The sequence below is a fragment of the Pleuronectes platessa genome, chromosome 20 (assembly GCF_947347685.1).
Source record: "Pleuronectes platessa chromosome 20, fPlePla1.1, whole genome shotgun sequence".
In the NCBI taxonomy this organism is placed as follows: Eukaryota; Metazoa; Chordata; class Actinopteri; order Pleuronectiformes; family Pleuronectidae; genus Pleuronectes; species Pleuronectes platessa.
Genome location: NC_070645.1, coordinates 3,123,516 through 3,150,534, shown reverse-complemented (window position 1 = coordinate 3,150,534; position 27,019 = coordinate 3,123,516). Strand labels below are relative to the sequence as shown.

The 27,019-nt window shown below is 40.5% G+C and overlaps 1 protein-coding gene across 1 annotated transcript; it reads right to left on the bottom strand.

Moving 5' to 3' along the window:
* Positions 1 to 1,433: 1,433 nt before the first annotated feature.
* On the bottom strand, positions 1,434 to 25,812 carry lancl2 (LanC lantibiotic synthetase component C-like 2 (bacterial)). Its single transcript, XM_053412994.1, has 10 exons — positions 25,672 to 25,812; positions 24,542 to 24,745; positions 21,354 to 21,471; positions 21,033 to 21,240; positions 19,787 to 19,934; positions 9,472 to 9,618; positions 8,432 to 8,614; positions 6,160 to 6,336; positions 5,461 to 5,533; positions 1,434 to 4,963 (listed from the first exon to the last, which is right to left on the bottom strand). Exons 2-10 carry the CDS (start codon positions 24,704 to 24,706, stop codon positions 4,887 to 4,889), a joined length of 1,296 nt encoding a protein of 431 aa, XP_053268969.1. The 5' UTR covers positions 24,707 to 24,745; positions 25,672 to 25,812; the 3' UTR covers positions 1,434 to 4,886.
* Between the last annotated feature and the right edge of the window lie 1,207 nt (positions 25,813 to 27,019).

Sequence of the window (27,019 nt, the reverse complement as noted above, 5' to 3'; positions counted from 1 at the left end):
AAAGGTTGAACATGTTAGCTCCAGTTTGGAATGTTGCGCTGAGATAAATACTTGGACGATGATGATGTGGTAGTTTCATCAGATAGCCGAGCTCTTTCTTTAGATTTGTCCTTACAGACATCCCATAGTCATGCTTACTCAACAAGCACCAACCACACTGAAAATAAATAGGAGACATGGAACAGTTGATATTTTAATGAAAATGTCTGTTTACTGTGTGAGTTGCACAGTAGATGAAGTAAAACTAATCAAAGAAAGTTGCTGGATACGTGGGTAGTAGGATCAAGTGTTTATCGCTTTTACAGAACAAATATTCCACCTTTTTCTCCTCGGAGGATGAATCTCACAGAAGCTTGTTTGGAATTGGTCACAAAATGGGGGAATTTGACATGAATGTCTGTAAAATGTTGAAGACCAATTCTGCCAAAACAAAAACAAAATGATAATACGTACTTCAAATTAATTTCGTTTGTGACTTGGTACCTAAAACTATATTTTACCATCATTTACGTACTATCACATAGATTCTGAAGGGTTCTCATGATTATTAATCATTTATGAGATACCAAGTCAGGGATTTTCCAAGTCATTTCATACTTTTATGAGATGCTACACATATTTTTGATTTGGCTTTGAATCTATTGAGGTAAAAAGAAAAAGATTAGAAAAATCAGTGGCAGTTAGATTGAAAAGTCAATCTGTGAGAACAAGGAACATCAATGGCATATTTAAGTGCAAAGTGATCTGGCCTATTGTTATATTTTGGATTTAGAGATTGGAGACCTAATTTTAACCTGGTTATCAGCACTTTATCGAAATTTATTTCTATCAGGAATTTACATACAGTCTCTAACGTGTAGTTTTCCCCATCAGGTTGTTATTTAGATGGATGCAGCTTGTCCTCCAGTGGAATCCCCGTGTCACCAGATGTGGTTGGAACAGCTTTTGAGAACAGCCAAGCCTGTTTGGACTCTGTTAGAATCATTTGTGGCCCCTGCAGCAACAGTCTCTTCCGGTCTCTGGCTGTTTAATATTGGAATTCACATATAGCTAAATATTAGAAAATGTATATTCTGTTTGATCATGTCAAACTATGCAACAGATTCTGCAATTGCAAAAGCGTCTTGACCCCGTGTCCTTCTTCGAGTATTTCAATTTATAATATCATTATAAATTGTGAAATATGTAAATAAACTTCACTTCTGATCAAATGTGATACCGACTAATGATTGAACTTGATGTTTGTTCATCGCAAAGCAAAAATACGAATAAATTGACTGCAAGTTCCTCAGTTTAATTTTAAATCCGTTTGCTGAATCAGTTTGATATTTAATTCATTCATTTCTGTCCCTTTGAGAAACAGATGAACACACATGACCATCTTCATTCATTTTTTCGGTGTAATAATACGAATAAATCAAGACATGAGGGGCACAGGTTCGCTACTCATTTTATTCCCCACTCTCTGAGCCAAAGAGAAAGCAATAAGAACAATTAAGACAAACAAGCTTAATGAAGACTAAAGAAACATACTCATTCATATAATGACAACAAGGCTCAAATCAAATACATAGACAGGGGCAAAGGTCAAACACTGAACACATCTGTTCTGATGCCCCCTTCTGCTGGGACCAGGACACGATTCACCATCAAACCCACAAAACTGGACCAGGGAACCTAGAAACACCGACATGGTTTTACACGTCACATTATCCTCATGCAATGACATTCATGACATTCATGACAACATATATGCAAGAGAATTAGGCATTTATGTGCATCCATGTGCTGTCGGAATTATTGGATATTATGTACAGGCGTAATTTCAACTCCATGTTGAAACCATGGCAACCATCTAAACACAGAGCACCATGTCACTTTTAGGCAAAGCTATAACACAGCCCTGATTAAACTCATCTGATTCAACTGCCTGATGTGAGGCCGATTAAAAAAAGCAGTATAATTAAAGTAAGGACCTCATTAATCACAAACTTTAATTTAATCTGTTTAAATAAACGAACAAACATAAATATACAAGTGTTCAGTAATTCTAACTTTACTTTGGGTGTTGATGTGAGTCTAAACATGTCTGCTAACTAAAATAAATTAAAACATCAAACTATGCCTTACATAATATTCCAGTGGTGTTACACTAATTTAATGATCAGAACCAAAATGTATTTGAGTCAACAATCTTAACTATTAATAAGACTGTGCATACTGTACACCCTGCTTCCTGTCTTGTTCCTATATTTGATAAACACAATAGTCAAGTTGGGGGCATAACTGTCTCAGCTCATATTAACTTTCTTTAGTGGCCTAATTATTTATAGGCCAATACGCTTCAACACCTCCATGTCTAGTTTATTTTCAGCAGAGACCCATGAACGTACACACAGCAGATGTCAAATTCTTCAGCTGTTCATGTGCATTAGATCAGTAGAAGTGAAAAAAGGAACTTAAGCAAGGGGTATTTGCGAAAGAAAACAGGATTAGAATCTTATGGTTGCAAAACTTTAAAGATTGTTCCTTTACCTGTGAAATTACGCTGACAAAGTGAAAACCTTGACTCTTCCTCGCTGAAAAATTAAATCCATCACGTCATAATATTTTGTAGCCAAAATCATGGGTAACAATACCAACCAGTGAAGAATTTATTTTCAAAATGCACTGATACCAAAGCAAGAGCTATTGCATGCTGTAAGCTAGAAGCTTACCTCACCAGGTTTCTGCAGATGTTATATCAAAAGAAACAAAGGCATTTTAACTAGTACCTATAGTCCTACTTTGATTTAAAATGTCTTGAACCATGAACACTGAAGGAATTTAAACTGGGAGAAGCTGAATGCAATTATGTTAATGTTGGTTTGGAACTCCCAAGATTACATGCTTCTTCACAACATCAGTTTTTATTTTGTGAAACTGTATTTTATTAAGGTATTTTGGATATATCAAGTTTAAATTAAACTTATTTCATGCATTTGTTTTGACTTGTGTACTCTCTTCTTCAGTGAAAATTGTGAGTTTTCACAATATGAGCAATTGTTGTCACCACCACTACAAACCTTAAAGGAAAGACACCAATCACACCGCCCTCTTTTGGATAATGTTGAACAGACACAACAGTGATTGTGCATGATCTGCTCATGAATCAGCACGTACTCAAACAACACGCAAGAAGTAATGCTGCTTGAATCTGTGCTAATGTTAGCAATCAAGTCTGAATAGCATCCTCAGATAATCAGTGTTGTAAACTGACAGTAAATGTTTGACTTTCTTTACTTCGGGACCCAGCAGCCTTCACACTCATGTGTAGTAATCTCCACACAAAGCTGGTTTCTCAATAGAATGAAAGATGGGAGAATGTTTCTCCACTTTCCCCCAATGTAACAAATACCCAGAGAACTGCAACAGCACAGCTACAAATACAGAAAGAGGAGAAATCACCACACTGACACTGAGATATGAGGGATCAAAAAGCATCAACAGTGAGCATGCAGAGGCAGAGATATCAAAACACACAGTCATACACATACACACTTCTACTTCTATCTTTCTGAGGACACTCATTGACATAAGGCCTCTCTTCTTATTATAACCCTCCCCCCGACCTCAACTTGATTCTCAAAGATGACTATTTTTGATGATGAGGGGTGGACCACAGTTCGCTATGCCAGTAGACATAGCCGTCCTTGTCAGCGCCCCGGGACCAGAGGAGGGAGCATCCAAGGGGAAGGACAGTGCACCTCCTGCTTATATCCACAGGAGATAGGCTCAGTTTCCCTTCCCTTACCTAACCTAATTGTGACGCTAAAACTGTTTCATTTTCAGCCTGTTTTTAGCCTAAATGTGCTCAGATATCTTCTGAGGAGGTGAATTCAGGGAGCGACGAAAAGGCTAATGTACACTTGCTCAGGCACTTCTTTTGCACTTTTAGGCTTGAAACAGCATGGGAATGACCTTGTTTCATGTCTATTATGAATGTCGGGGCTTCCAGTCACTCATATGACACCCCACGAGCAGTATGGAGGCATGTACGTTTTACTTAAATTTTTTATTACGTCTAAAGATAAGTCACTAATAAGCTACGCTGTTACTGTTACTACCTCAAAAGTGTTTTGTGGACTCAAACACTTCAACCACGCATAGGGGTGAGTAGATAATGAGTGCATTTTAATTTCTTGGTGAACTATTCCTTTAACCCTCCGACAGCCATTTAACTATGTGGCAGACTGTGAGGACAAGCAAAAATGTCCTCTATGTAGGGTTTAATAGTCAAACTGGTCCTCACAAATACAAAAGTACACAAACACACAGACACACATGGACAGACACACACGGACACACAGGGACACAGACCCTCATTCTTGGCCTCAGTGCAACGATATTAAAGGCTGTGGGCTAAGAGAGTATTCCTCTGTGTCTGTGCCACCTGGCAATAATATAATGGGTGTGAAGGGGGCTCATGGGGTCCATGTGTTTACTATAACACAGTGCACTGCAGGAGGACTACAGGGGACCCGCATAGTTCCTATGATAGGCCCACAAGAAGCAGGGGCCCATCCTGAAGAGGGGAATCATCAATCCACACCGTCCTGTTCGATCCATTTGCTGCTTTTGTTTTTCTTGGATCGAAAAAAAAGGTTCAACCTGTAGTTTTGTCCCAAAGGAAAATCTTCCCTTTATCTTTCTGGAAATTTCTTTGATTTGCACTCCGCTCAGTTACAGTCTCATCGTCATTCAGCCTCAGTCCAGTTTGTTAACTAATCAATGATGACCACAGTTGAAAGCTATAACACAAATATATCCCTGCTCAGTGTTTCAGTAAAACAGTTGGTCCCTGTCCCCGTCCCCCTTCACCGCCCTCAGTCCTATCAGTTGCCAGGTCAAAGTTCAAAGGCAGGGAAACAGGAAGTTTCTGGGCTCGCTATCTCTGAAAGGTAGTGGATGGCCCCTGCCATACCTGAGGAGGAGAAACACATTGATAACTAATAATTAACATTTACAAAACACATAAAGCTGTTAGTGCCAGGTCATCTCAGAGTCCATCAGCTATGCCTGATGATGAATTACAATCTGGGAGCAACGGCCAATATTTAGGGCTTCTGGTGTACCCAGCTGGTATTGAGGCCCAGACTGCCTTCTGTTCTCCATACACTGTTTACAGTCTGACTGGTTTCTTTTATCACACGGGTCAAACATTTCACACATATTGATATTTCTTGTAGGTGTTTTAGGTCCTTAATACACAACACTAATTTCTACACAGAGGAGCATATCTGCTGTAGCAGGGTGGGAGTCCACTCTACCTTCACACAGACAAAATTATTCAGTCTGCTGTATAATTGGCCTCGATGGACAAGAGACTTAATGTCCGCAACGCAAACAACAGGTCTCCCATAACATCGATTAAAAAGATGAGGTTTGAATAAAAGTTAAATAATAATAACAATTTCTTACCTTCAAAAAGAGAGTAGGGTCTGTCTGGGATGCGACAGCCGTGGGTGCCATAGTCCAAACACCACTCAGCAAACTAAAGAAATGTAATAACATGTTTATAGACATTCATCTTTATGTTTTTGGGAAAATAGGAGGAACATTATACCTCAAAAAATTACCTCAATAAATTATTATAGACAACAGCACATCCACTGCACCATATCTGCCCCACTGATGAGATTTAGGGGAGGTGGACTTGTAGGAAAAATATCAAGTAATAGTATGTAGACCATTAAGGCTATGAGTAACTAATGGTGAGGAAAATGTAATCTTTCTGTTTTAGATTTAATAGTAAGTTGATGAATTGGTACAGAAATTGAACATATCTAACACTGTCTAAAATCTTTAGTTTTTCTTCTGTTTAACCTTTTTTTTAATGTTTGGAATCAGATCATCATAAAACAGAAACTAGATCTAAGGTTGGAACATATAATCATTTTTTGGACCATCGCCCATGTCCATAAGATTGATCAACTCAATTATCTCCCACATTACTTTCATGTGAAGCACATAAGGATATTAATTAAACAATGCTGATCCAACATCCGATATTATCAAGTTGTCCCTTTCATATCTAAAATCATAGAATCAGCTTTAAGAAGACTGTTTTTTATTTGTTCAGCTCCACATACAGTATTGTAGGCGGATGCTTTGTCTTACCCTGCAGGCCCGGTACAGGTATTTCTTGTCCTTGGTGATCTTGTATAGAGTAAGGAAGGTGTAGCCATTGCCCGCGGTGCCGTGACAGATGCCGTAGCCTTTTCTGAGCAGGCCGCGATGCCAGATCACCTCTGCACATTCTGCAGCTTCCTTCAAGTACTTCTCCTCTTTGAAGATCTAGACAGACACAAATGAAGACGAATAAACCAGGGACAGAGAAGCAGTTCGTAACAACCAAACATACATGATCATGGCATGAAATTATGTAAATAAGAGTGGCAATGACTTTTCACTGACAGACCTGACAAATTCATGAAGCTGAACAAATGACCATGTTTGCTCCTCTAACTGTCCACTTTCTTCTTCTTGGTTAATAGCAGGTTAGGCACCATTAGTTACATCACTGCCACCTAAAGAATATAATCATTCAATTCAAAGGGTCTGCTCAGCTCATGCTCAGCAGGTCACAATAAAAAGTTAGTGAGAGAAAAGCCATGTGTGGCGCAAGATCATGAGATCTGTGTCAGTTGGATGAGTCTTGACTTCAAAGCATGAGTGTTGTCAGATCTGACTATTTAGAGGCTAATAAATCTAAGAGCGATACTTCTATATTCCATAAAAGAGCTGACAGATTACATGAAGAAATGTATGTTCAGGATATTTGATATAATGTCCAGATATGGACGTTCAAAAAAAAAAAAAAATGGTTATTTGAAATCAACAGGAAGAAAGGTGTTATGATCGAGTTTCTGAGGAAAACTGCATACATGTGTTTATTTGAAACTGATGGACATCGATGTTAATTATTTTCCTTAGCAAAGTGCAACCTGGAAACAAAGTCATATTCTCTGTCAGTTTTATCCATGATTATATGTAATCCAAAGAAAAAAAAATTAAAATCAAACAGTCTTTTATTTTCACTTTCCATTTTGAACATTAAAATGGAAAAGGCCTTCTATTAAAATTTACATTTTTAGATAGAATGAAAATCATATAACAACACAAATTGTTTTTAATACCCTTTTTCTGTAAAGGAATTTGGATGACCAAAACAAACACAGACCAAAACCACAAAGCTTCTCAAGCTTGTATTTTTAAAAATATATTTTTCTAAATGAGCCTGTGCTTTTAATTCTGGTATTTTAAGTCCATTTCTTGTAGCAGAATATGCAAGTTATTGAGGATTGAGCTGCTGTTTTACCGTGGATACAGTGGGTGCTTAAAATGTACTATTCCAATAGCTGACAGAAAGTTCAATATCAAATACTTCAAATTTTCAATGCAGAAGAAGTTTTTTTTTTGCAGAGCTCAGAGCTTTTCTGTCTCTGAGCTCTGCCGACAGTTCCCTTGATAAAACCAAGTCTTATGTCTGAAATGCACTGTTAGCTGTGAAACAATTGTGTGTATTTGTGGTTGTGTAAGAAATGTAATTAGGCTTGATATTCTACAGTTTAACCATAAATATTATAAATATTAAACAAAATAAATACCAAACAAATTACAACACATTACTGAACACTGTACGTAGAAGATACAGTTGCTACAACAAATGTGAAACTTTCAATTGATCAAATAAATGCAGCCACTAAAAAGCTCCTCCTGCAGCAATAAATGTCAGAATTGTTTATAGTGATAAGTCAGAGTGTCTTCCACTGAGTGTTCCTCTGTGTGTTATCAAAGGGCCTCCGCATTAATGAGAGGAATGAGAAACCTTAGAATAGCTGCATATTAGATGCCAAGTGGCTGCGTAACTGCCAGAAGAGAACAAAGTAGCCAGCAAAGCATTACTGCTATGTGTTTGTTCCTGTACTGATATATTTGTGAGGACCAATCTAAGCATAGCCCCTACAGTGTGAGGTCCTCACTTTTTCAATGGGCTGTTTAATGGTTAGAATTAGGTTTAGGGAAGGGTTAAATAATTAGTTATGATGGTTAAGGTTAGGGTAAGGGGCTAGTGTGAGTGTCCTCACTAAGATAGAAGTACAAACTTGTGTGTTTGTCAGCATGCAGTCAGGATATTGAAATGAGAGAGAGTTGGTGTTGTCAGTCAGTCACACGTAGCTTTGTAATAAACTGTCGTCACTTACATCAATGACAAGATAATGTCTGTGTGTCATAAAATAATCAAAATCATTCTACACATTTCAACATGTCAGTGACTTTACACACTGTCCATTTAGTACAGAGCCATGCCAGCGTTGTCCATGTGCCCGAGTTCAGACATATGCTGTGTGATGTGAACCACACACTACAAACCGTAAACCTGTCTCACCTTATGAGCCATGATGAGCATGTGGACAACCCCAGGTGCTCCGTGACACCAGTGGACCAGGCGGTCGCTCTCGTTGCTCAGGGAAGATGGGAAGTTCCCCGAGCGAAACTTCTTGTGTCGGACGTAGTCAATGCTGGGACGCACCAACTCAGATAGGATGTCTGCTGGGACCTTTGCTTCTGGCTTAAATGGGACGAAGAGAAAGGAGAGATTACTTATTGGTCAGTTCTATTCTATCATCCTAATTGGACAACACGATGGGATTCGTCCTTTTGATCTTTATCACGTTAAGGCAGTTTGAGGCTGGACTGAGTCAGAACAGGAGAGTAAATATCTGGGAAGAGACTTGAGCAAATGATAAAGATTGTAGAGACTGAAGATATAGTAACATTAATGGCATATCAGTTATACAGACAAACTGAGAGTATCAATCAGCCAGAGCACTTTACAACGGCATGATGGGTGTGGAATAGCCGTTAAGCTACATTTAAATTCTATCATGTAATTTATCTCTTTGATGGCTGTCATTTCACTCCGCCTTCACCTGTGGCCTCTCAGAACAACAGACACATTTTATTTATTAGAAAGCTCTTCGATAATCATTTTTAAATTCTGTTTTTAAATTGATAGTATCTCTGATCGAGCAAAACTTGACCCTTAATCGTTATGACCCCTGAGGTGGTTGTCTTGAATTCTGGTTGCTATGAGTGATTGCTGTTCTCTATCGTATAAAGACTATTTATACCTGGTCAGCTATAGTCAAACTTGTTCTAATATAAAATGGCTCCAGCACAGATATTAACTATTGAAAAAATAAAATAAAAAAATTATAATAATAATAATAAAGTAATATACTTATTTTTTTCTGTTTATATATATAAACAGAAAAAAGCCAAACAATTTTTGATTAGCAACTGGAGATTGGCCAGACTTTTATCTGAGCTGCGTGACAAAGTCTTTAAAACATCGCTGTTCAGACAGAAGAAACAACCATCCTTCCACCAGCCAGTCGGCCCCTTCAGCCACTTCCTGTCACTTACCTGCATGAGTGTGTAATAGATTCCTGCGAGGCCATGAGCAGCACCGATGTACTGCTTTTTGTGCCATTCGTACAGCAGGGGACAGCGTTCTGTCTTCTTTTGATCTGCGGACATTGTCTTCCCCGATTCCACAATGGCCGTCACCACCTGGAATTTGGAGAAAGAGGAGGGTTTGTGAGGAAGGTGACTGGTCTGAATATAACCTGGCAGGAATCCTACCTACAAATCTACAGAAATCCAATATTGAAGTTTGACTTTAAGCATGACTATGATGTCCGTGTGTGTGTGTGTGTGTGTGTGTGTCATCAAACCTTCTGGGGGTGTTACATGGGAGGGTATTTGATTGCATTTTGTATCAGATTAATTCAACATAAAAAGACACCTGCATGTGAGGGACAAAATGTCCCTCACATGCAGATCTTCCCTTTCACTTTTTTCTGTGTACAAGCTTATGTACATACAAAAATATAATGTATGATCTTATGGTGGGAATTACATTCATTGAGAAGTTTGAAAATGTTGTCATATAGTGTAGAAATCCACTTTAGTTTTATGATGACATCATTGTAAAATGGCATTAATACAGTTTAAGTTATTAACTCCAACCAAACTTCATGTGAATGAAAACACACTACCCTCCCCTGGTATCTTGATTTGATGCCTCTTGTTGATTATCTGTATTAAAAACATCTCAGAAAATACATTTAGCCAACACCTCCTAATACATTCATATTAACTAAACACTATTGAGAGAAAGATTGTGTCGCAGAAACTCATCACTGCAGCAACAACAGTGTCCTTCTCTCTGCCCAACTAACGGAACTGATTGAGGCCTTGGTGCTGCCTTCCAAACTGGATTTACTGGGTGTTGTTTCACACATCACTCGTAGCAACAACGCAGCATTATTGGCTCTACTGGTGCGGTTAGCTTGGCAGACAGAAGGAGGCTGTTGTTGGTGTTGTGATGTCCACAGTGTGTGGTTGTCACGTTCTATCTGACTCACTGGAGCAACTGCGACACAAGCATCGTTAGGCCAGACGTGTGATGTCAAATCTTTTTCTGCCCTAACAGTTTTTATAATCACCATATACAGTATGAAGCTGTTTTAAAGCTGTGCTTTGCTCAGGAAGCAGTGTACATAAGATATATGTTCCTGTTCTGATGTACACTGCAGCAGGTCTCTGAGATCCTCTAATCAACAATTTGGGAAATGTGGAATTATATGCATTTTGCCCATAATACATTTACCGTAGAGCTGTATGTGTACAGAGGGCTTGCTGAACATTAAGGAAATTAGGAGAGCTTTTAAGTGAATGCAAGTATCTGCACTGTAAAAGGAATTTTTAAACTTTGAACATTATATTTTATAAATGCATTTTGTGTCGCAAATCTTTGTATTTTATTCATTAAATTATTTGTGAACATTCATGTTCAAGTTCTAAACATTATTGACCCTAATTTGAGACCAATACACACATGCATCAGTGGCTCCCATTATGAAAAGGTCAAGCAAGCCCTGAGAGGAGCAATGAGCTGAGAATGTTAAAGAGAAAAGCTGCAAAGAGGACCCAGAGATCAATATAATTTTCTCTGAGGGCTTAATATAAGCTCACTGATCAAATATATGTTTTGGGGTCAATGTTTGAGACATAATAGTTGTTTTATTACATGTTTATGCCGCAGTAGGGTCACCATATGTAATATATTATTTGAACACCTGAGCTGCTTTCAGACATGCCCTGATCTTCGGAGGACGTGTATGTGTGAGCGCTGATGTCAGAGTGAGAGCCTGCTGAGTTTCTGCAGACTTTCCCTGCCTGGCACCCCAGTATAAAGTCTGCAGAAAGTCTTGAAGAGACAAGCACAGCATGAGATCCCCCACAGAATTCCTGGCAAGTAAGTGGGGAATGATGATGCTTCTGAAGCAGTTGGAAAAGCACAGCCATACACGTAGAAGACACTGACACAGAGTTTCTGGTGATAGAAGCCGATGCAAGTGTCAATGTGTATTATTTTGACAGCTTCTCTCTGATCACCCGTGATCAGTTTACCAAAAATAATATCAGGATCTAAACCAACAACCTGTATCTTAGATCCGATTCCGACAAAATTACTTAAAGAAATGCTGACCCTAATTGATAGTTCGTTACTTAATACAATCAATCTGTCATTATCATCAGGTTATGTACCACAGTCTTTTAAAATAGCTGTAATCACACCCCTTCTCAAAAAAACCACCCTAGACCCAGAGGTTTTAGCCAATTACAGACCAATATCTAATCTCCCCTTCATGTCTAAAATCTTAGAAAAAGTTGTAGCCAATCAGCTGTGGGAGTTTCTCCAGGAAAATAATATATATGAAGACTTTCAGTCTGGGTTTAGAGCCAATCACAGTACAGAGACAGCCTTGGCAAAAGTCACTAATGACCTTCTAATAGCTTCAGATCAGGGACTTGTGTCTGTCCTCGTTCTTCTAGATCTCAGTGCAGCCTTTGACACAATTGACCATCAAATTCTATTACAAAGGCTTAGAAAGTTAATTAACATTAATGGAACCGCCCTCAACTGGTTTAAATCTTATTTTTCTGATCGCTCCCAATTCGTGGAAATTAATGATGAGTCATCTGTGCGCACCAAAGTTAACCAGGGTGTTCCACAGGGCTCTGTGCTCGACCTAATTTTATTCTCATTATATATGCTTCCACTAGGAAACATTATCAGGACACACTCGGTAAATTTCCACTGCTATGCGGATGACACCCAGTTATACTTGTCATTTAAACCTGAACAAAGTAATCAATTAACTAAACTTCGAGCATGTCTCAAGGACATAAAAACCTGGATGACCCGCAAATTTCTCTTATTAAACTCAGATAAAACAGAGGTTATAATACTTGGCCCTAAACACCTTAGAGATCCAACCTGATGGTCGGCGGTTCGATCCCCAGTCTGACCCATCTGCATGCCGAAGTGTCCTTGGGCAAGATGCTGAACCCTGAATGGCCCCCCATAGAATAACAAAGTGCTGAGATTAGATGCACTGTATGAATGTGTGTGTGAATTAGGGCTGGGTATTGCCTACAACCTCACGATACGATACGTTTCACGATACAGAAGCCACGATATGATACAAATCCCGATACACGTTGCTTTTACATGTATATTTTATATGTCCTGCACAGAATTTACTACAACAGCTGTTCTTTATTATTCCACATAGCAGCAAAGGCGAAGATTGCACTACTGAAAATACTGAAAATTCTGGGCATTAAAATACCTTAAAAGTTAAATAAAATAATTATCTTTCTAATCCCAATATATAAAAAAAAGGCGATGCACAGAAAGGATCTGTCGCTCATGCATCTCTTCCCAAGATCCCCGAATACGGTGTTTTTAATGTCCCTTTCAAGTTCCGAGTCCCTTGCTTGAATATGAGCGCAGCTGCACAGCTGGGCATGCAGCGATGCTATAACAGACAGCGCAGGGGTATTTTCTTCGGACATTACGAGTGTTGCAACTTTTAGCGGCTACAGGGCTTTAGCCTCATCTTCAGCACAGGCCAGGTCCGCTTCAGTTAAGGTCAACAACTCCTTGGCATTCTTCCACACCGCAGTGGATAGTAAGTAAGAAACGGTGGGCGACTCGAGTGCACGTTGAGCTGCTGAATTCAGACTGCGGGACAAGCATTTCACGTGCAATAACTCAGCCAGTTTTTCCGGTGTTTCTTCCTTGTTTGTTTTGAATTGAGCCGTGTACTATTTTTGCCTATGCTGCCACCTATTGGCATTTTCGTGCACTGCACCATAGGTTAAGTTTCGATTTCAAGACGGCCGTCAAAGCATTTGATGCCGTATCGATACAGTAACATCTGCATCGATGCGCGCATCGGCATGACGACGTCACGATATATCGCCATATCGATTTTTTGAGCACAGCCCTAGTGTGAATGGGTGAATGTAAAACTGTACTGTAAAGCGCTTTGAGTGGTGATCAAGACTAGAAAAGCGCTATATAAATACAAAACCATTTACCAAAACCATTTACCATTTAGCTGTGCTAGACGACATTGCCCTTGCTTCCAATGAAACAGTCAGGAACTTGGGAGTGATCTTTGATCCTGATTTGTCCTTTAATTCACAACCTAAACAAATTTCTAGGACCGCCTTTTTCCACTTGCGTAACATCTCAAAAATTAGAAATGTCCTTTCACAAAAAGATGCAGAAAAACTAGTCCACGCCTTTGTTACATCGAGACTGGACTATTGTAATTCATTACTATCAGGCTCCAGCAGTAAGTCGTTAAAGACTCTACAGCTTGTCCAAAATGCTGCAGCACGTGTCCTGACGAGAACAAAGAGAGCACATTTCTCCAGTATTAGCATCGCTACACTGGCTTCCGGTTAAATCTAGAATAGAATTTAAAATTCTCCTCCTCACCTTCAAGGCCCTGAAAAATATGGCGCCATTTTACCTTAAAGAGCTGTTAGTACCCTATCAACCCACTAGAGCACTCCGCTCCCAGATTTCAGGCCTACTTGTCGTCCCTAAATTCTCTAAAAGTAGAGTAGGAGCCAAAGCTTTCAGCCATCGAGCCCCTCTCCCGTGGAATAATCTACCACTTTCAGTTCGGGAGGCAGACACAATCTGTACGTTTAAGAGTAGGCTTAAAACCTTCCTTTTTGATAAAGCTTATAGTAAGGCGTTTAGTGTAAAAAGGCATAGAGGTAGTGATGCCTGATCTAATGAGTGGACCACATGGCTTTCATCGTACTACCATACAAACCAGTAGCCACTCAGATTTACCTTGAGCCTCAGTGTACCCGCAAGTTCGGCCTGTATCATTGCATCATTGATTACAAGGAAAAAACACCTGATGGTGCAGAGGGAATTTATGACACATGACACACGGAGCTTCTTTTTCCAGCTTCTCCATCCGTATCACATCAAAGTAATTCATATCAAATCAATACATGCTTCTGACTTGACCCCTTCCTCGAAGTCCCTGTGCCTTATCGCCCGCAGACCAAGAACCACAGCTGTGGCCACATAATCATGGATTGCGATTTGTGGATCGCGTGTCGGAGGTCGCATTGGTGGATCCAGTGTGGTAGATTCTATGTTGTGCCGGCTGATTGTAGTTGGAATGACGGATCCTTGTCGTGTTGGAGTGAGATAATGGTGGTGGACCACGACCGAGGTGGTAGCTGATGATGGATCCTAACTGGCAGCAGTGGACAATGAGTGTGGACTGTAGTGGATCCGATCTGGATGGCTGATCATGATCTTGCTGGCTGCTGACCATAGACTATGATTGCAGCAGGAATACTTGATATGAAGTATTGAAGTTATCCTTCAAAAATGTGGCTCTCTATGAGGTTTCTACATATTTTTACCCTGTTTAAAGGGTTTTTAGTAGTTTTTCCTTACTCTTGCTGACGGTTAAGGACAGAAGATGTCTCACCATGTTAAAGCCCTATGAGACAAATTGTGATTTGTGAATATGTGCCATACAAATAAAATTTGATTGATTGATGTGTGAAAGGCCAAAAATCTGGACCCAAGATTCTGTCCCTGATTGACAGGACATCGTTGAATACTGTGTTTCAGTTTGAATTATTTGGACTGTGTGGAACAATCGCAACAACATATCCCAGCCACAACAAACGACGGCTCACAGAACCGCAGCTACAAGGACCACTACCATGGACCACTGTAGTCATCTCTTCTGAACTGACCAACATTTGACATGAATGAGCAGAGGTATGTGTAGCACTGCCAACTATGCATGGCAATTTGAACATTGTGTGCATCGGGGAAGAAATTTCAACATTAGTGGAACTATTTGATGCAAGACTTGAAGAGTAGGTAAGATAATAGAGGCATTTAAATTATATTTCGTCACCCAGGTACATTACCACAACGTCCTCCTCGGTCTAAATGTTTGTTGTGGTCAGAAACTGTCGATGCTGCCCTGCCCTCTAGTTGATATATAACTTTACAACCATGCCAACGCAAGGATGAAATGACGTATGTGTGCAATGACAGTTACATTGTTTGAAATGGACTAACCTAAGGGCGGAATTTTGACAGGATGCAGTGGGTAAACACAGGTTTTACTAATCACATAAATGACGAATTATAATTTGTATCATAGTAAAACAAAAAAATATGTATCATCTATATCATCTCAAAATGAATGCAGTAAAAAAGGACTGTTGTTCGTGGATTGAGGACCAGACAGGGGGTTTCTGTTTGGTTTGTTGCTGGTTTAATTGTCACATTTTAGAGTTGTGTTGGATGTTTTTAATAAAACTTCTTCCAGGTTTCTGCCGAGATTGTTGCTTTACTCTATTAGTTGGTTTATATACAGTTTGCACTGCATGTATATTCATGTGTGGGTGTAGGGGGCTAGGGGTTCTGAGTCAGCAGTTTAATTTGTCAGATAGTGTAGGTGCAGCTGCAATACCTCCGTCATGACAAAGCAGATTAATAACCAGCTTGTTCATTGACAAATTTCTTCACTCCTTTACATCTATACTTCAATCTGTTCACCTCAAATGCTCCCTTCTTTTTCCCTACAACTAATTATTCACAACGTGTGCTGTGTAGACTGTGAGAGAAACACACACAGACAAACACACACCTCAATAAGCAATCAGCCGTATCTCAGAAAGGGAGGACATTTTATTTAGGGGAACTTAATCTGTCTAATGTGCTAATTAATCAATGGAAACCAACCAGAGCTGGTTGGATTTAGCACCAAGAGTTTTGAGGAGGCTGAATCGTATCTGTCTGTACACAAATGGCCTATCAGATTAAATATAACTACCTGAATCAAGTGTTAAGGCTATTTATTTGCTTGTAAAGTGAACAGAATCTGGACAACTCCAAACTGATGAGAGGAGCGACAGAGTCTCAGACTCATAGTGCGTCAGTGCTGTCAGTATATGCTGACATCAGCTAGAGCTGGAGTGCTGCTGGTAAGTGACCTCATACTTCTACAGTTTAGTTTGAGTAATGGGTCGACGTTTGTCTGATTCAACTCAGCTGATTTTGATAAATTTGTATGGTTTGTAACTTCACCTGTTTGAAACAAAGCAGCCCTCTTATCAGATTCCACACAAGTCCGTCTGAGAGTCAGAGTTCTCAACATCGTCTTTCTCACCACCGAAATGCTGTTCTAGCCCGAAACAAACAGAAAATATATACTGAATAAATTACCAAGCGGTATTAATACACTGTGTGCCTCAGTCTGAAAGCAGGGGGACAAATAAATGTTGTTGCTGTTCATCTGTCCAACTATTTGGTCCTGAGCAGGACATCTCAAAAGATGTATTTAACTGATGAATATTTCGATAAAGATATTTTTATATCAGTTGATATAAATAATTATCGTGATAAATGTCACATTATTATTTCTTTAAAAATGTTAAGAAAATTGATAAACACTTAATAAACAGTACAACATTTCCGATCAATTATGTGTTGTACTTTACTGAAACAGAAAAACAGAGTCATGAGGCCCGTTTCCCATGAGATAACTGACTTTTGGTTGGTGCTGCAGAACACAAAGGCTATTTTTGTATTTGTCTCATATTGTAGTTATGTCATGAAGCTGACATACAGCCTCTGCAGGACGCCAAACAACAGACAATCTACTGATGGTAAAAGGCAGACTCCTAAAACTTACCTTTCAGCACTGAGTGACACTACCTACTCTGCAAGCTGTCAGTCAGAGAAGAAAATCCAGTGCAATTAACTAGCCTAGCACCAAACTATGTTGGCGAAACAGACAAACACACTAACACAACACCCTGAAGAGTAAGATAATGAAACAAACATTAACAAAAATGTTGACAAAAGAAGAAAATGTCTCACAGAGCATCACAGAGAACAACACCAGGGTACGAGACAAAAGACAATAAAGCTTGCAGATTGCTGCTGTGGACAAAAGAAGGTGAAATGAACAAGAGTGCAGTACTACAGGCTACATGGAGCTTTAAAGGCTCAAAATCTTTAGTCCTTCATTAGTTATAATAATAGCTCAAACACTTTTAAAGACAACACTGCTGTTACCTACTCTTTTAGCCCTTCTGTCCCTGTGTGTGTGTGTGTGTGTGTGTGTGTGTGTGTGTGTGTGTGTGTGTGTGTGTGTGTGTGTGTGTGTGTGTGTGTGTGTGTGTGTGTGTGTGTGTTTCTGTCACAGTCTAGAAGAAGGGTAGGTATGGTAAAGGATAAAGTAAGGCCCAGGAAGTCAATGTCAATGTCAGTGTTTGTTCATGCATGCACGAACAGTTCGGGTGTTTGGCCAGGTACTTTTCCAAAGATGACAGCTGGTCCTGCTGTTACTGCAGCGTTTGTATGTGTGAGTGCATGAAGAGGAAAGGAGCAGTGAGTACAGGGATTAATATCCACTCTTGTGTCCCTTTCTCTCCCTCTCTCTCTGTGTGTGTGTGTGTGTGTGTGTGTGTGTGTGTGTGTGTGCGTGTGCGTGTGCGTGTACTTGTTCACTCTTGTCCCCGGTCGTTGAGAGCAGATGGTTATTACGGCACCCTCACTTTAAAAAATGACTTAAAAGGTGACATATTATGCCCATTTTACCACAGTTGATATAGTTCCTTGGGGTCTTAATGAAATGTCTGTAACATACTTTGGTCAAAATACAACAAGGATAATTTAAAACAGCACCTTTTTACCCTGTCTAAAACAGCCCTCCTCAGATTGACCTGTTTTGAGTGCCCCCCCCCCACGCAGACAAAGAGATGGTGGAGGGGCTACAGCTCAACTAACACCGCTGCAACTTTTGCGGTGAAATGCACTTAAAACCCCGGGTATGAGTTTATTTTAAAGCGAGCGACGGAGGCGGCAACGAGCTGCTGGTGACCGGCACTGGTTCGTGCAGCTCGGGATGCGTGGAGCAAATCTGTACGGGCCACAAAAGTTATAAGGCGCAGCTCTCTCCCCCCTCCTCCTCCTCCGCTTCGCCGCCCGGGCATCGCAAGAGAGGCTGTCCGGTGTCCGCTGAGCGAGCGGCATCAATTCGGATCGTAATCCCATTCGACGCACTCTAGCGTATCGTTTCTGACATAGAGGAGCCACAACAAATCGCGGGAGTTGTTTTTCTCCAGAGTTTTTGGGACGGTAGACATGCCAGATACCCAAATTAACGTGTAGAAGCACTACAAAAGTGGAATTTTCCTAATATGTCCCCTTTAAGTTATCTGAGGATCCTTTCTATGCACATTTTCAATCCAGGTACATTTGTCCTGATTGATTTCCTACCCTGAAAGAAAAAATTGAACTTTTTTCAAATAGGTTATGTCCCTAAATTTGAAAAACAATACAGCATTTTCTGATATGAAAAAATACTTATCGACAAAAGGCAAGAAATTCTGTTCTTTCATTCGCAAGTTTCAAAAGGAACCTCTCAACAAAATTAACAACAGCTGCAACAATGACAGCTCAGTTATAGGCTTGGTCCTGTCTATAAATAAGCACAGATTTATAAACAGACTAAATACAACGGTGATTTTCCAAAAATATGCAGTCAATTTAACAGTCCTAATTCTGCTCCAAAATGATCACACGTCCTTCATTAATAAATCATATCCAATTCTGTTAACATTGCTCCAAATAAATTATCCAAATGCAAAAATTTCCCAATCGGCCACATCTACCCAACAACCATCAATTTGTGCAGGCGTGTGTCGGTACGAGCAAAGGCGAGAGATAGAGGAAGAGAGTGAGCAGAGTCCGAATGACCTGAAGTGGATAAATACAGACAACTATGATGATTTTACTCAATAAATAAAATTATTAATCATTATCTGGTGATCAGTGTTGACATTGTGGCAGTTGCTTAAAAAATAAATAAAGATTCGACCCATGGACACAGAGTCTAAATGTTAAAAATTATGGATAGTTATATCAGCTGAGTCAGTGTCTGGGAATAAGTAAGCCAGCCTAATCAGGATAGACTGACTGACTGAATATTCATAATATATAATAAGTGTCGGCTACTCTGTAAATTAGTTTGAGCAGACCATTATATTGGCTCATTTAAAAACCCTAACAACTGCAGAACATGAGCTCTGGTCAGGGCTTCATTTGTAAACTAGAGTGCATATCTCCAGCAAGGCACAACAGTCCCCAAATTCAATCGAGCTGCACCAAATTGCACACACTCATTATTGTAAGTTCTGGATCACCGACCCATACCACAACCTTCCACGGACAATGTGTTACTTGGACTAAAAATAGACCAAAGCCAACTTAAAAGGAATTGTAAAAATGCATAAATATGTGGTGTCTTACCTTTGTGATGGTGCTCTCATCCACCGTGTTAGCTCCGATCTCTTTGTTAATGTAGAGCAGAGCATAGAGGTAGCCAGCCCGGCCGTACAACAGTTCGTCTGGCATCTCAGAGTCTGGACTCAGCACTGACCTCTGCAGCTGGAGGAGTCTGACAGGAAGAAACAAGAATCACTGATAGGGATGAGGCTGCCATTTAATAGGCAACAATATGGTTTAAAGAACACCAAAGCTGCTTTCAGACCCCGCAGATCCTCCATATTTTCTACAGAGAAGGTGCATGTGTGAACCAAGATGTTCACACATGAAAAAGCAAGGACACACACATAGAAAAAATAAACAAACATTTCAAGATTTTGTGGTGATGAGTTCAGGTAAGTCAGGATGAAAGGAAGCTGTGAAAAGGGTGCCACTTCAACTAAACACAACACAATGTGTAAAAAAAAAACATTCCACAGCCTGTAAACCGGGAGACTTTAGTTTGTTTGTACTGTGTAGTGTTTTGGTTTTCCGACAAAGCCCCAAAATCAAAATATTGCTTACAGCAAACGCTGTTCTCTCCTCCTCCCTCATCTCTGCCCAGCTTAATGACCCACGTTTTGACGAAGATGTGTAGCGGAACTATTGGACAAATCTAAGATAAGCCGTTTCAGCAGCCCCCAGAAAAGTGATTACTGTGGGAGAGAAGAGCTCTTACTGCTGCGGACTTTGGGATTTTGAGCAATGCACACTGTAAAAATTCTCAAAAAACACATACAACCCACTAGAGGACTGGGAAAGACTGAAACAGCAAAATAGGTCTCCTGTAAATAATTGATATTCCGTCACACTTGATCCTTTTTCTTTGCTTTCTTTATCATGCAAATACTGGAAAAAGAGGTGAAATGTGTAGTTTAAATGCTCTTAACACACAAATACAACCATGTTTTTTCCACCTTATGACTTTAAAGCACATAAACAGAGACCTCAATGAAACTGCAGGCCCACTATGCCTGAAACCTTCACCCATTGGACGGCAGTCAGTCAGACGGTATCCATGCCTCATTACGATCCTTTATCTTCTGTTTTACTCTAAATGGGAACTTGACATCATGAACATCGTGCAGTCTTGAAAAAGACTTGAAACTGAAGAAACTACAGAAACTGACTGACCGCAGTGGCCTCACTTGGTAGAACCGAAGTCCAAGTCCATTTTTAAACACAGTGTAGGATCACATCCCAAGCAGCTTCCACAGTGGAAGCCACTCACCGAGAGAGGCAGTCTTTGCTGTCAGCAGTGTTGTTGAGTTTGTGATGGACCACCGCGCCGACTGCCAGTGGCCCTGCATCGCCACAAAGGAACGTTACTTTGCGGCTATTCAGGATCCTCATGGCCCTCTTCACATAATCAAGTGCCCTCTGCAGGTGGGAGGCCTCCTGGGACACCCGGTGCAGCTGCAAGTACAGCAAGGCAATACCTGTTGTAAAGAGAATAGATGTGCTGTAGCCATTAAACTGGGGATGAATCCTAGATTGATCCTGACATATAGAACTGGCCTTTCATCACAGTTTCATGGTGCTGGTGACAGACCTGTCCAGCCAGTGTAGGTGGAGAAGTCATGTGGATCAGCAGTCTTCAGGCCCTCCTCCATCTGCTGGAGGAGATCTTTGATCTTATTCTGGACTTTATTCTGGAATGCTGTGTTCACCTAAGGAGGACAGAGAGCATATTTAGAAACAGCAGCAGAAGTAATCAATTAAACTTAATGAATAATAATGACTATCAACTGCAGTTTGTCTGTTTCCTAATCTCACATGTCAAAATGGGTTCTGTGCAAAAGGCTAACATGAGTCTGTCAGAGCATTAAGTAAAAACTAATGTCACCTGCACACACTACACCTACAACCTCCCCATACTGCGCTTCTCATGACTCAATCGAATAAAGAAGAAATGAAGAAGATTTTCATCTAAAAATCTTCAGTGAATCAACAAGCTGCAACTTTACATCTGCCTTGGGGGTCTAAAGCCTGCTCGTGTGTTTGTCTATTGTAGATGTAAGTCAGGGGAAGCTTAATAGTTACAGGCATTTTATGACCCAAACCCGTTCATCATTAGGATTTTTTGGGGGAAACACACTATGTTAATAAGGTAATTTCCCATAAGGCTCTATTTACCCTTTACAGACTTAACCGCATAGGTCAGAGAGTGCTTCAAAGGCTGGTTAAATCCTGGATATGGAGATAAGTATTTCTCTACAGGCCACATTTACATTCAGCTTACAATGTGAACTGTATGAATCACAACAGCCATAGAGCTTTCAGTGTCTCTTACGAGTGACCTCCTCAAACTAACACATATGGGAGTCTGGGAAGGCACACGGCAGAAAATTGTTGTTGTTGATGTTTGTTGGACTTAACAGCAATTTACTGGCCTGATTAATTAACAGGAACCACTTAGAGGAGTGGTTTGTCAATCTGCTCAAACTCGGTCCTGTGCAAACAGTCTTCAACAAGCCAATGCCCAACTGCAATTGATTTCTCCATTTTACTCAATGCATCATGGGATGAAATGTGCAACTGACAAATATTGCAACTGAACAGTCTGTGAAGCTAAAAACCCAGAGAACCTGAAAAGATTGTGCCCTGTTAACCTTGTGATTACTGTGAACAGGGCTAAGTGTCTTTGATCATGATAACTTGCTACATTTGTAAATTCTTTTTCATATTGATATAAAGTACTGTGACGTCTTTAGAAGCCTGATAAGCCAGTAAAACTCATTGATCTATTCCTCTAATTGGTTTTCCTGGTTCTCTCCTCATTGTCTCATTAGCCCCTGAAGTAATCCATAAGTGAAACTGTTTTTTTAACACTGCACTACTTTTGCGTCTGACTGCACACTAAGAATCAAAGCACAATCTCAGACATTATAACTCAGTAAAAAACACACACAGATTGGGTACACATTGACCCATCGTTGTAGCCATTTCTGAGAGAAAAGCTCTGGCTTTACCCATTATGCAGTTCTACCACTGGGTAATTGCTTAAAACGGGATAGGAATAACAGAGAAGCTGAGGAGCATTCCAAAGCAACAAAAATAATGTTATCTCCTCTTTGGCAGCGCTACTATATCTAAAAAGGACTTAAAGACTCAATGGAACAAAAAAGTCAGACATTTTTGGGATTCTGCATATTTACATGTGTCCAGTTAAAACAAAGCTTTTGGGGGATTGGAGAAGGGGATTCCTGCAATACCAGAGGCTGCAGTATCTCTAGGACCCCATTTATCTGACTCGAGGTTTTTGTGACATTGCCCCCTGATGCTACAAGATTGAACTGCTGCCAACCAATTTGTCATTCATTTCTCCATGGTCAAACCACATGAACCTTACTTTGGAGTATTGTGGCCGTTATGGTAGATGCATTACAACGGCACAAAGCAAGCTGACATGCAGGGTTCCAATGATATCTGTTTTTCAATGTATAATATTAACACAGAGTAAGCAAAGTAAAAATTACCATGTCCCTTATAATTGACACAGTTGTATTAAAAGGTGAGGGGAAATTGTTTATTGATATGATTTCAAGTCTGATAATTGAGCAGCCATAAAACACCCATACCGCATTTCAGTTAAACATACTGTATATAGTTAAATTAATTACAAATTAAAAGCCCCACATCTGCACCTTGGTATGAATAACAAACAGATTTTGCTAACTATCAAACGGTGTTGCTCATTAATTTATGACCATGACTGATGGACTTGAGTTCAAGACAACTATGACTGCACAAATACTGAAAAACACTCATTTTTATCATATTAATTTAGAGAAGCTACAAATTCAACGTCTCGCATACGTGGTTACATAAAATTACCATAAAAAGTAGGGTCGTTGAAATGCAGTCCTTAAATGATAACATGATTTTGAAGGATTGTCACATATATTGATTTGGTGTTTACTGAAGCTAAAAGTGCTGAATGTGTGTGAGTTGGCAGTAACCAGCAGCTCAACATGGAAAGTCATGATGACAGCCTGGTCTCGGGCCAAGGATTTACCTGATGAATTAGACACCCTAGGACTCTGTACACCGGTCTCTAACAGTCAGGATTTATAGTCACAGGGAGGGAGATAAAAATTCCAGAGAGCTTTATCATTGGAAGCAGAATCAGAGAAGCCCTGAGTGCAAGAGGCCATGAGACTTTACAGGAGGAGAAAAGACAGAAATAAAAACATGATATTGTTTTGGGGAAATAACAAGGGGCAAATTAACAATCAGCACAGAGAAACCGGATTTAAACTGCAGATGACTTAATGATATGGGACCTTTAATGGGCACAAATCCACCACTACACTGAGGTTTCCAAGTTTCCCATGTACAACAATAGTTCTCAACAATGACACGTGAAGACTAATATTTGTTGCTGTAAACCAAATGTCACCAGATTCCAGTGAGCTCTGTGGTGCTGAGGACACACTACACTAGGAAACACTAAAACCAGAACAGCTCAGAGCAACATACACTGTGTGTTTATCATCAGCTGTCCTGTGTTGCATTTAGCATTGACGTGTGTTATAGACTAGTCAGTACAGTTTACCCACAATGCCACCAGTACCTTCACATGTCACTTTTAACATATGTTAATCATCACTGAAAAATCTATCACAGACAAGTTTTGGAAACGACGCCACAAGTGCAAGTGTGTTACCAAGCTAGCTGCTGTGTCTGTTAGCAGGATGTTCTTTCAAAACAAACATGGTGGGAAAGAAAAGCTCTCACCTTTCCGTCTTCGTCAAACGGATCATTGTAATCTACGTCTGCTCCTGAGTTGGAGGGGACGGCCCGCTGGTCCCAGTCAGGGAAGCAGTTTGGAAACGAGCGCTCCTCCATCTCTGCCTCCGAAGACGTGATGAGCTTCAGCCGCTTGGACACATTCTCTCCCATGGCTACGGCGGCCGGGCGGGACAAAAACCCTCAGTCACACTGTAAAGGGGGGAAAAAACGATTTCGCTTCGTATAATGAATATTTTACCACAAAGTGACAAAAACTAATAGAGCAAATGTGTTTTTTTCGTATAAGTAAACAGGCGCATAGACTATTTATGATTAAACAACAACTGAATTAATTTCAAACAAGAAACTCGAAGCACTGCAGTACAATGACTACTCCTCCAGGTTAAGAATGATAGTAGCGACATAAAATAATCAGTAGACTACAAATGCTTTCATTTGAAGACAATATACCTGATACAACTTCACTGTAACAACCATATTATACTTTTATCAGCCTGTTACACATAGCACAGTGATCTAAATATATACTATATCTATTCAATGATGTGAATAATATGAATCAGTCCAGATTGTATAATATATTTTGTTGTCATTATTGTTATTATTATTATTGTAGTTGTTGTTGTTATTATTATGGTGATTATTATTATTATTATTATTATACAAATACATGATTTTGGTTGTGGTTCACTTATTCCACTAAAGACTGGGCCTACCTTAGGCCCAAGAAGAGAAAAAGTTAGTTCACTGAAACTTTGAAGCAAATAAGGAGGAAAAACTGAATTGAAACAGCCCAGGCCATGTTGACCATTATTAAGGCACTGGGTTTCACATTGGGAATGCTGGGCTGTCCATACAGGCCCCAACTATGTTTGATGACTGATATACATTTCAAACACATAAATGTAAATGCCAACACCAGAAATGGCAGAATGTTCAGCACCTCCACTGTGGCCAATATAATCAAATTGTGGAAACAATAAAATACATATTGAATTTCCTCAGTGAAAACAGATTGACTGGTTGCCACACTGTGACTGCTGTATGAAACCCATCTTTACATGAGTCACTATAACACTCCAGTTGATGACAGCTGGAGCCAGGATGGAGCTTACCAAGAGGAAATCTCCGATCAGCAGTGCCTGAGCTCCCCGGTCTCTCCGGAGATGCCTCGGTTGGTTAATCGTGGCCGCTGCTGCTGGAGCGTCTCCCAGTGTCCAGCCTCCCCCTCCTCTGTGTCCAACCCCGGTGAATGGAGAGTGGAAGACGCAGTGAGAGCGTGCTCAGGCGGACATGTGTAACCGAATCACCGCGTCGCTCCTCTGCGTCCTGCACGCTCCTCTGTGCCTGAGCGCACCCAACCACCAGGGTGCTGCTTCTGCTTCTATTGCTGCTGCTACTGCTGCTGCCCCCACCCTGCACCTCCGCTCCGGTCTGAAAGCACAGGCTGCAGCGGGAGGTGTGCGGACCCAGCACTGCCTCCCCCTCCCTACCAGTACCCACCAGTACCCGCCTGGAGCCGCCTGTAACAGCCAGTACGCGTCCAGTCCCCGGCAGCTGACTCCAAATATGAATGGTGACAGATGGTGCTTGTGTGTGATGCAGTGCTGCCGGGATTTTGCAATATACCAAACAAATCCACACCCCTAGCCCTTCCACACATCCCACCACCTCCCCCAGTCTCCTCCCTCACCCCCCCCCCCCCCCTTTCCCTCTCTGTCACTTTCTCCTCCTGCTTCACCATGTATCACTCTTTTCTTGCACCACTGTTTTAATGAGCATCAAACGTAGAGTGTCATTTTAACAAATTGTGACATTAAGCGTTATTTACTAGAATTCGAAAGATTTCATCAGCATACAATTTTAGCTCCATCCCTCCAGCCCTTTACATCAATGCTTCCCTGACCCCCCCCTCCAAACAGACCAGGCCACGGTTACAATGAGTGAGATCTCAGCCTTAACACAGTACGTGGATAGCAGCATCAGTCTGACCTGCTGCCTTATTCCACTGAAGCTCCCACTCTCTCATCCGGTCAGATTCTCTCACGCCACTCTTCATCACATACGGACAAGCTGTAAATGAATGTGCTGAGGGGATTGGACTTGACTTCATGAGTCAGGGTGAGGCAGATTAAGGATAAAGCCTCTGTGATGCATGGGGAGGATTAATGACAGTTTTAAAAAAAAGAAATCAGTGCCATGGAATTTGATTTCCTGTGTACACGTCAGCTGAAATCTGATTGGCCCCTGAAGATATGACCTGCGGTTAAAGTCCAGAGAATTCGGTCCAGACTTTACCCAGAGTTTGCCTTTCACACATTCACAACAAAGCGGGAGGTTCTGTGCACATCGCCAGTGGAGAATCTCTGGAGTTCAGTGCATGTCTGAAAGCAGCTTTGCTAACACTGATAATAAATGTGACAAATTTTTGAGTATTTCTCTTTTCAAAGCCTATTTAAATTG

Excerpts from the sequence above, each read along its gene's own strand:
- lancl2 (XM_053412994.1), bottom strand. The coding sequence starts at position 24,706 with ATGGGAGAGAATGTGTCCAAGCGGCTGAAGCTCATCACGTCTTCGGAG. Across the intron at positions 8,615-9,471 it reads TCTATTACACACTCATGCAG|CCAGAAGCAAAGGTCCCAGC; the intron begins GTAAGTGACAGG and ends GTCCCATTTAAG. Across the intron at positions 5,534-6,159 it reads ACCTGTACCGGGCCTGCAGG|TTTGCTGAGTGGTGTTTGGA; the intron begins GTAAGACAAAGC and ends ACATTTCTTTAG.